Genomic DNA, 11,717 nt, shown 5'->3' on the forward strand with positions numbered 1-11,717 from the left:
CGGAAGTGACTGTCGATTACGCAAGGAGGAGAATTAAGAAGTTGAAGAATGGATAGACTCAAGTTGATGGGATTGCAAGTGAGATGTTGCGGTACAGCGGTGATATGTGTGATTGAGTGGCTGGCCCGGGGTTCGTAAAGTATGTTTGAAGGGTTCAAAAACTGGAAAGGTTCCAAAGGAATAGACGAGAAGAAGAATTACACCATGGCATAAGCTAATGGTGATTGAGACGATACTGGAAAACTTTGAGGGCCATATGTTACTTAGCATACCACGGGAAGTGTATACTCCAATACAAATCGTATGCTCCAATACAAATCGTATGCTCCAATACAAACCGGAAAGTGGTATACTTAGTATACCATGGAAAGTGTTTGGTAGGATTTTGATAGAGAAAGTTGGACATACAAGATTGCTAGAAGAACAGCGAGTTTAGACAAGGGAGAAAATGTGTTACAAGCGTTTTTTTTTATGAAACAGATAGATAAAAGTACAATAGCAAAGGAAAAGAAGCTGTAAGCAGCTTAATGACCAAGAAAAGGCTTCAAAAGGGTATTGTGGAGGATGCTGAGAATGTATGGTACAGAACGAGTTGTTAAGAGACATCAAAAGTTTTAAGATGGAAGGCAAAGCGTGTGTTAGAATATGTAGTCAAGAAAGTGACTGGTTTGGTGTGTGTGTTGTATCTCAGTGGATATCCAGTATCTTTACGGAGAGAGTGACATGAGATATAGGTACAAGTAGTGTGATGAGACAACGAGTCATGAATGGTTGCTGTTTGCAAATGATTCAATACTGGCGAAGACCAAATGCAGAAGCTAGTAAAATAATCTGAGAGTATTTGACAGAAGAGAAGTTGAGAGTAAATGTGAGAACGATTAAGTACATGAAGATAAATGGAATAAAAGGGGAAGGAGTAATGATCGTTAATATGGATGGTGGAATAATAGAAATAATTGTTTCATAAAAGAGTCAGGGGTAAGGCAGATAAGGCTAGATAAACTGAAAGGCAAGTCACAGAATAAGTGAAGGAAGAAAGGTAGCAGGATGTGTGCAAAAGACTGGGACGACACTTCAATTGTGTATGGAAGCCAAAGCTGGAAAATATGAAGGGATTGTTGAGGTAATTTTGACTTCATGAAAGTTAGGTGTGAATGTTGAAAACTAATGAAACAAACAAAAGCTGACTCTGCTGAAATGAGCTGCTTTCAAGGTATATGCGGTATAAGAAGAATTGGAAAAGAACATGGGATAAATGTGGAGAAGCACAGAAATAGTAAAGGGCTAGCATAAGGAAAGGATGCATGAGTGGTTAACTAACGTGGATAGGACAATCGACAAAAGATTGGTGAAAAAACGTATGATTCAGTAGTATTAGAAGGCAGGAGCAGAAAATATAGAAATGCTTCGACAGATGATGTGTAAGGGTTACTGAAAGGGCCTAACATCGACAAGGTGCTCCAGAGCATGCATATAATAAAGAGGTAAACAGCTTAGTTTGTGCAAGGGATTCTGACAAACAAAGCCGATGAGCCTTCTGTAAAAGAAAATAAGGTAAATTTTCTAGATATTCCATATTCCAAAGTTCCACATCTAACGAAAAATTAAATGTAGAATTCTTGGTGTGGAGTGTATAGAAAAATCTTTAAACTTTAAGTATATTATTTTTCTTATTTATATTCAAGAATGCAATATAAAATATAAGTCTTTTGTTTACTATGGCGATGGTTTGAACTATAGGCAATGATTTAATGGTAATAGGGTAATTTAAGAATTTGTTTGTTTACTATTGAGCCTGGATAGCTCTTGAAACTGACTGTGTGGCAGTTAAATGCGCTTTATGATTCTGCCTTGGAGTTTTCTGTTCAGCATCCAGCTCAATCCAGCCCAGAGTCCAGACTCCAGTCCAGAGCAGTGTTTTATCAAGCTCGTCTGGATATTTTGGAGATTCTACATTTTGGAAAGCTTCAAGTAAACATGGAGCAGTAAATTCCGGAGGAAGGCGACCCACGAAACACTGGCTTTATCATCTAGCCTGTATAGCATCTTGAAGACCAGCACCTCACGGAACGTAAGTCAGTTGAGAGTTCTTATGCGGGCTCAACGAAACTGCTCTGCTCGTTTGATTGATTTGTGCGTACTGCGGCTTAGATCATGGTCGCTAACACGTCGATAAAAATTAAAGTGAAGGACTCGATCGCAATAATTATCATTCAACTTGTGCCTGTTATTTATAAACTTTTAATATTTCGCTCTATTTAAGAAATTTTCCTACGTAATTGACATTTATTCTTTGCATAGCTAATTTTCATTTACGAAATAGACGTAATTACACAAAGCTACTTCTTTGATGAGGCTTGCTGAATTTCTTACTATTTACGTTAAATTTAATATCAAATTATTTTCCAACGATAAACTGGTTATTTCATGAGATATTTTCTTAATTGTAGGTCCTTTACGTATGCTGAAATGAATTCCGTGGAAAGAATACACTCCGAGATACCATGGGTGATTTCCTCTCATGGCTGAGAAACGGCATCCAAACAAAACGTGTAATTTTAACTTATCAAATTCACCAGTACCTGTGTCGCTGGATTTACATCACCGTGATTTGCTGTTTTTTTTTTTTACCGTAAAAACTAAGTTAGTTTTCGGTACAGGGGCTTCATCCATTATTAAGCAGTTAACGTATGACAACTATAGTAGCTTCTGTCTATTTTTTTTTTTTTTAACCACACTTTGTTAGGGGAAACTGCGTATTGCTAAAAAAAAATCCACCAATATAACTTCATTCTCTGATTAAGAAAAATGGTGTCACTTCATTACTAAAATCCCTCAATTATATTTCATGAGGAAAATCTTGTACTCTGTATCAGGGAGTGATATAAAATGATTTTGTAATTTGCTTTTCACGGAAGTGTAGTAGACAATGACAGAGTGTTCAGGAAAGAATGGAGGTCTTTTTCATCTGCACTACATGCTACATAATTCCAAAAGGCTGTAGATATTCTCTCTCTCTCTCTCTCTCTCTCTCTCTCTCTCTCTCTCTCTCTCTCTCTCCAAATTCTATACCTTCCCACAAGCATGGCCTCCATCGTGGAAAAACACTGCCGCTTCCATAATTAAAACAATTCCATTAAAGGGAAAAGCAATGAGGATAAGTGTTAAGGTGGGTGACACTGCAATAAGAAAAACGTAATGAAAATCGTGTTTACTTAAAAGGTCAAAGGACCGCGAGAAGGGGCAAATAAGTTTTGGGACTTGAAAGGTTACAGGAATATACCGGGCCGCGGGTAAGACACAGCCCTTATGGCCAGGATGATTTAAATTGCAGCACAGAGTAGGGTACATTTAACAGCATTCTTGAAAGGTACAAATACTTTTTAGTACTAGTGTACCTCGACATTTGTAAGCTACAACTTTGATAACTACGATCATTAAAATTACGATACACAGCAAGGTTAATTCAAAGGCATTCTTGAAAGGTGTGAATACATTTTAAAACAACAGCTTTAATAACTACGATCATTAAAATTACGATACACAGAAAGGGAAATTCAATGGCATTCTTGAAAGGTGTGAATACATTTTAAAACAACTTTAATAACTACGATCATTAAAATAACGATATAAAGAAAGGGCAATTCAATGGTATTCTTGAAAGGCTTGAATACATTTTAAAACAACAACTTTAATCACTATAATCATTAAAATTACGATACACAGCAAGGGCAATTCAATGGCATTCTTGAAAGGTGTGAATATATTTTAAAACAACAACTTTAATAACTACGATCATTAAAATTACTTGATTCTTGAAAGGTGCAATATGTTTTATGAATTCACAGCTACATGAATATACCTCACCATAACTACGACACAACCACAATGACTGAAATTTTAACACTTTCTATAGCCAGGTTAATTCAACAGCATTCCTGTGAGATGTAAATTAGTAACTTGCCTGGTCTTAGGTGAGACACAACGCCTTAAGGCCTATGATAATTTAAACATATGGCCTAAAATAATTCAAACAAGCAGAACATTGTAAATTCAACATGACAACAACAGGATCAAGATATTTTAAATACCTGAAAATGAAGAATCTAGTCGGCCACACAGGTAACTTCTTATCTCACTAACTTGGTAAGTCCTACCAGGTCTGACAAAGGACGGTAAAATTCAACGGGGAATGAAATGAAACAGGTAAAAAATGCGCCGAAGTTTCATCGGCGCAATGGAGTTTTCTGCACAGCCACAAACCATGAAACTTTCAGCCGCGGCCCATGAAGCTCTCAGCCGCGGTCCATGAAAATTTCAGCCGCGGTCCGGTGGTGGCCTGTGTGGTTGGTACCTATAGCGGTGCCAGACGCACTATCATGGCTAACTTTAACCTTAAATAAAATAAAAACTACTGAGACTAGAGGGCTGCAATTTGGCATGTTAGATGATTGGAGGGTGGATGATCAGCAGACCACTTTGCAAGCCTTAGCCTCAGTGTTTTTAAGATCTGAGGGCGGACAGAAAAAGTGCGGACGGACAGACAAAGCCATCTCAATAGTTTTCTTTTACAGAAAACTAAAAGGTTATCAATGAAGACGTCCAACCTTCCCCCCCCGAAAAAAAAGGCGATGCAAGTGATATCTGAATGCACAAGCAACAATTCAATGCAGATAAGATGATAAAAACCAGTTAGAGTTAGTGAGATATTATCGCACAAGGAAGGCCGATGCAAAGTAGCAAATGCCAAGAAAATGTTGAGCCAATCGTCGAAAACTAGTTAATCATTTTAAAATTGTGCCAATATACTTAATGCAAGCGTGTTAAACCAGTCGACGAAAACTAATAAAAGTAATAGAGAAGCTGGTGCAAAAATTTCAAATATAATCAAAGCACATGAGTGTATTCACCATGCCGGTAACATGTTAAAATTAGCTGGAAACAAAACAAAAAAATAAATAATCGAGATGAAATTCAATAAAAACCAGGCAATATGAGTAAAATGGTCATGCAAAACGATGTCAACGAAACAAGCTCATGCCAATGCAATTTGGAAATCGCATGTAATTTGGTCTTGTAACACTGACGATGAAAAGAGCCCTGCCTGATTGAATACGACGCAAACAAGGCAATTTAGATTGGAAATGTTTTAACTTTTGAAAGTAATGTATATAATATATACATACATACATACATATAAATTATATATACATACATAAATATAAATTATATATACATATATATTTATATATAATATATATATATATATATATATATATATATATATATATATATATATATATATATATATATATATATATATATATATATATATATATATATATATATATATATATACTGAGTGTGTGTGTGTGCGTGCGTGTGCGCACTTACCCTTACTAAAAAAGCACGAGAAAATGCCTATAACTTCGGTCATGACAACAACGGCAAATAAAAAAAATTCCCGGGGAGACATGATCTACTAATTAAAAGTAACCATGAAATTAAAGAACTTCCAAATAAGCCGCGGTGGGGAAAAGAAATCGCTAAAATAAGAACTGATAAAAGCAAAAAACAAATATTACGAAAAGAAGCGAATTCCATCTAAGACCTCCCAAGAAGAGAAAAGCCACAGAGAGAGAGAGAGAGAGAGAGAGAGAGAGAGAGAGAGAGAGAGAGAGAGAGAGAGAGAGAGAGAGAGAGAGAAATATACCCAGATAAAATGACAATGTGTTACGACAGTAACTAGCAGCGTCATGCACCTGCCCAAATATTACAGGGCCCCACGATATTGGAAGAGGCAACTACTTACGTACTGAGAGAGAGACGGCGCACTTAGATACATTTCCTCTTTTAAAAAAGAATTACATATTCTGAAACATTACCTGAAGAGATGACTACGAAAGACATATCAACTATTTATCTGTCCCGATATACATAGAAATTTAAAGGGGTTACATCTTGATGATAATGATGGATAATACTTAATAATTAGCATTTACTGAGAAACAGGAACTACTATTTACTGAAAAATACTAGGCACTGGGAAATACTAATTACTGGACAATTTGACCTTTATGAGAATAACTAAATTCTGCACACTATGAGAAAGATTTGACACAGAAAAGATTTCAATTTATGAGAAAGACGACATAACGACCAATGTTACCTACAGAGAAATACTACAATGTGAGAAAGATCACATACTGAGAAATAAGAAATTTTACTGAGAAATACTAGACACTGCGAAGTATTATATACTGAGAAGTTTGACCGCTATGAGAATGACTATATGTACAGAGAAACTTTCCCTAAGAGAAAGACTATATAAATAAAATTATTTATGAGAAAGATAACATACGGCCCAGTGTTTCCTACACAGAAATACCACCATGTGAGAAAAATTACATATTGAGAAATACTAAGTGAAAAAAACTCACGGAGAACTACTGCTTGCTGAAAATGGCTAACTGAGAAATACTACTTACTGAAAAAGACTGCATAATAAATATGACTTACTGAAAGAGACTTCATCATGAGACGTTGTACCTACTCAGAAAGACTTTATACTGAAAATTATTACCTTCTGAAAAAGATTACATGAGAAATAATATGTGCGGTGTATATACATATATATATATATATATATATATATATATATATATATATATATATATATATATATATATATATATATATATATATAAAACCTCCAAACCCACTGAAGTATAAGTTAAACAAATAAAAAAAATCACCAGGAACTGATGGAAAGCTGAAAATAACACTTCCATCACTGTCCACCAGTACGCCTGAGAAGATAAATCGAACTAGGAATTTGTTACTTAGTATTACGTCACCAGGCTGCTGTAAATAAGGCCCACTTATTAATGGAGCAACTTGGACTATACTCGCCTACCGTTATTAGGGCTGGCCGAATATAGCATCCAGCAATGTTTTCCAATTAAACTAGAGTTATGAGCAATGCTGGCCAGCTATACCCCATCCCGGAAGGGAGAGAGAGAGAGAGAGAGAGAGAGAGAGAGAGAGAGAGAGAGAGAGAGAGAGGATGAGTAGCTAATGTATATACAGCAAGTCGTGTCAGTAGTAGCTTGATATTTGATATTTATTTGGAACATTTCTCTCTCTCTCTCTCTCTCTCTCTCTCTCTCTCTCTCTCTCTCTCATATACATATATATATATGTATGTATGTATGTATGTATGTATGGTATGTCTATGTGTGTGTATGTATGCATGTATGTGTATATATATATATATATACATCGTGTGTGTGTAGCTATAATAAACCATCAATCATCATGCCGATACTTCCACGTGTAAAGCATTTCACAAAACGCAATTGCAGGAGTACAAACGAATATTAGTAAACATAACATACATAAATTTAAGACTTGTTGGCGTTTTCTTCCAGCCACTGAAGATGCCCTGAATCCTCCAAGAGACCTCCTCAAAAACAGAGCGCCGTGAACCACCAAAATCTTTATACCTACATTATATTATTGCATAAACCACCCAGAAAAAATTCTCGTGCTCATAATAAATTCCATATTGGAATTCCCCAGTAGGAAATCCTACACACAAAAAGCATATAACAAAGTTAATCAACAAATTTTCTAGGATGGCATCCCCATGAAAAAAAAAGTAAAAAAATACGCCGAAGTTTCTTCGGCGTAGTAGAGTTTTCTGTACAGCGTATAATGCTGTATGAAACTTCCAACCACAGCCCATGAAACTTCAAGCCACGGCCCGGTGGTGGCCTGTGTTGTTGGTACCTATAGCGGTGCCGGAAGTACGATTATGGGTAACTTTAACCTTAAATCAAATAAAAACTACTGAGGCTAGAGAGCTGCAATTTGGTGTGTTTGATGATTGGAGGGTGGATGATCAACATACCAATTTGCAGCCCTCTAGCCTCAGCGGTTTTTAAGATCTGAGGGCGGACAGAAAACGTGCGGACGGACAGACAAAGCCATCCCAATAGTTTTCTTTTACAGAAAACTAAAATTTGAAACACCAAGCCGGAATTCTCCGATACAGAACTCTTCAAAAATCCTTACAAAAACGTCACGAAGACCACCATGATCATTGGAAATGACATTCTATAATCTTTCTATATTAAGCCCATAAAAAAAAGCCAATACCTTCGAAATTCCCCTTACTAGCGTTTTCCAATAAATACTTCACAAAAATCCATATACCGGAATACTACCCTAAAATGGAAAACTGCAGTTATCTGCAAAATTTTCGAAATTGAGATATGCCACCTGTTGGGCTTGTGCAACACTAATACACAAGTTACTGCAGCTTCAGAATAACCCTTCCATGCTTTCCACGAGTATTTAGGGGGACCCATTTGAGTATCTGCACAATCAGTAGTAAGGCAAGGGAGTGTCTACCATTTTTCTCTGTTTTGTATTTTGCAGATACTGCAGTCTTCCATTTTAGGGCAGAATAGTCCCATACAGAATTCTTCTAGGAATTGTCTTCTATAGAATTCACCCTTAATCGCGTCAAGAAACCACACACACACACAATCTGACTCCGAAAACACTTACCGGAATTCTATTAAACAGATCACCTATCCCCCATCACCCATTTCCACAAGCGCTCCCCCACCCTTAAAAAAATAAGGAGAAATAAAATCTTGACTCTTCAAAACCACATATCAGAACTCTACCATACAGAAAGAGGTCCTCCCCTCCCCCTCCCCTCCCCTCCCTCCTGTAAACCCCTCTGCATGTCGCTTTCTCTTCATACGAGTATTAATTAGCAGGAGTAAAAGGTTGAACAGGTAACAAGGACTAACTCTCCGGTGGTTCCTGCTTATCTCGTGTGTGTGCAGCCAGCCGGCTGTCTGACGCCTATCTGGACTCATCCAAATTTCATCCGACAAAACCCATTTCTCCCACCTTCGTCCCCACCAAAAATTTTAAAAAATAAGACAGAGGTAATCATAATCATAATAACTATTTATTGACAAAAAAGTTACGTGGTTAAACTGATCGTTAATTTTATATTTATGGAAATGTGGTTAAACTGATCATTCAATTTTATATTCATGAAAATAAGGTTAAACTGGTTAAACTGACTGTTAATTTTATATTAAAGGAAATGTTAAACTGATCATTAATTTAATATTTATTGAAATGCGTAAAAAATAATTCTTAGATATATACACTCGTCGAAAAGTGGAAAAGCGTAGAAAATAATTCTTAAGAGATATACACTCGTCGAAAGTAAGCACATATCTAAAAATTCAGATAACATAAGCTGCCTTTAAAATCAGAGAGAGAGAGAGAGAGAGAGAGAGAGAGAGAGAGAGAGAGAGAGAGAGAGAGAGAGAGAGAGAGAGAGAGAGAGAGAGAGCTATCTCAGCTCCATCCCAACCTTATCCGACAAACCCATTTCGAACTCCCTCAACTGAAAAATATAAAACATAAGAAGAGAGAATTTCAATTTCGGGAACAAGGGCATCTCTCCATGAGCTCCAAGTGACGCCAAACTGGACCTAACCCAAACTGCTGCACCCGGTAGAGCCTGCATTACTTCGCCCACTCGGACCCCAACCCAAAAACCGAAGGGGCGAAAGGTTCTGGCCTTGCGGGAGAAGAGACTTATCTTCCCTTTGACTGCAAGTTTCCTAAAGTGATGTTTGAGGTACTAATGAGCCTCCGCCCCGGAGCAAAAAAGGCGAACACTCCGAGATAATTGCAAAGGCAAGACGCATCTCAGATAAGCTACGGTAAACGTGTACAAATACTTTTAACAACAATAAAGAGAATGTGCTTTAAAGCACCGTGAGCTGGACGCTGAGCCAATTTAAGGGGCAGTAACTGTTGGAAAACTGTTGCGATACAGTTAGGTCTGAGACTGGCTGCATTCACAGCGCAGAATAGCTGAGAGTGGCTGCATTCAAAGCGCTCAAAATGCTTATAGTTGAGAACACCGTACTCCTGTTGATAAAAATGCAAGATGGCCAAAGTACCACAGTTTGTTCAATTTAAAACTTGCCCATATGAGTATTCCCCCCCCCACCCCCTGCACGTTCCGGATTTGGGCAGACGGTTTTTGCAATAACGAGATGGAAAACGTTTCTTAAAATAACCTTGGCAAATTACTTCTAAAGTATGAACAACAAGCAATTTTATCTATATAAATATCTGCATTGACTTCGTTACTCTTTCCATAAGATTTTAAATCAAATTTACCAAAATACTGCTACGTTTTTAACATATCTGATTGTGCATTCACATAACCCAGAAACGATAAGTACTTCAATATATTATCAACAATTTTAAAGCAGAACAGAAGTTATGACCAAATACTTAGGATAATATCTTTTGAATTTTCATTACCCAAAGTTACAGACTGCAAAACCGTACCCCCAAAAATACAGTAAAACGTATTTTTCCTTATCCTTGCTTAACGTTCTACCTCACTCCCTTCGCATCCTTGCTTCATAAACCCCTATCTTACTTCTTCCTTAACATTCTTCCTCCTCATCACCACTCCTTTATTTATTAACCTCCTTCCTCATTCCTTCTTAACGTTCTACCTCACTCCCTTCATCCTTGTTCTTCCTTCTCCTTAACATTCTTCCTCACTCATCACCACTTCCTTATTTATTAACCTCCTTCCTCATTCCTTCTTAACGTTCTACCTCACTCCGTTCGCATCCTTACTTCTCAAACCCCTATCTTACTTCCTCCTAACACAATCTTCCTCACTCCTCATTACTTCCCCTCACATCCCTAATTCTTAAAACCCTATCTTCCTTCCTCCCTAAGATTCTTCTTTACTCCTCTCATCACCTCATTTTTTATTCTCCTTCCTTTCTTCTCAACGCTCCACCTCATTCCCTCCATACTCTTACTTCTTAAACCCTTATCTTCCTTCTTCCTTAACATTCTTCCTCACTCCTCGCCACATCTTCACATCACGCTTAACCCGTTTCCTCTTCTCTCCTCCAGACAACATTTCTTGCGTCTCTTCCCTATCCCTTAGATCCACAAACCCAAGGTACCTTGGAGAACCCTCCCCACCACACCTCCGCCCCCTCTACCTAGCCCCTACTCCCTGACGACCACAGTACTCTCGTCCCTGCTCGGGACCAGGTAAAAATCTCCCCCACCGACTTGGTGTTTGTAGGGCGTCGCTATCAGATTGAGGGACCGTTGTTAGGTGTCTCTGGGTGCCACTCATTCCGGGTCCCAATTATGAAGCGTTTTGCAAAAATACTCGTGGTCGAGGATTTATTGTTCTACGGTGCGTCCAAATTAACAGGAGGAGGAGGAGGAGGAGGAGGAGGAGGAGGAGGAGGAGGAGGAGGAGGAGGAGGAGGAGGAGGAGGAGGAGGAGGCGAGAGAGGACGAGAGAATGGAGGAGCAAGAAAATACAGAGGAATATTGGATGACAATTAGGAGGATAACGGAATGTAGATGGTAAATGAGGAGGAGAAAGGAACAAACTAAGAGGAGGAGTTGGAGGAAGAAGATGGGGAAGAGGACGAAAAGGATGAGGCGAGAGAGGACGAGAGAATGGAGGAGCAAGAAAAAACAGAGGAATATTGGATGAGAATTAGGATAATAACGGAATGTGGGAAATGGTAAATGAGGAGGAGAAAGGAACAAACTAAGTAATGACTAAAGGTGAATGAGAATATTTTTTTTATTTTACTAATTGAGAATATTTTTTTTTA

The 11,717-nt window shown here is 37.8% G+C and overlaps 1 protein-coding gene across 1 annotated transcript in view; it reads left to right on the forward strand.

Annotated features, from left to right (window-relative positions):
* Positions 1–11,439, forward strand: part of LOC136834633 (S-antigen protein-like) — a 24,624-nt gene extending 13,185 nt beyond the window's left edge. Inside the window, exons 4-5 of the mRNA XM_067097213.1 lie at positions 9,554–9,676; positions 11,134–11,439. Coding sequence (XP_066953314.1) covers positions 9,554–9,676; positions 11,134–11,439 — 429 coding nt within the window. The remainder of the gene's footprint in view (positions 1–9,553; positions 9,677–11,133) is intronic.
* Positions 11,440–11,717: the final 278 nt, after the last annotated feature.

Source organism: Macrobrachium rosenbergii, chromosome 54 (genome assembly GCF_040412425.1).
Source record: "Macrobrachium rosenbergii isolate ZJJX-2024 chromosome 54, ASM4041242v1, whole genome shotgun sequence".
Classification (NCBI taxonomy): domain Eukaryota; kingdom Metazoa; phylum Arthropoda; class Malacostraca; order Decapoda; family Palaemonidae; genus Macrobrachium; species Macrobrachium rosenbergii.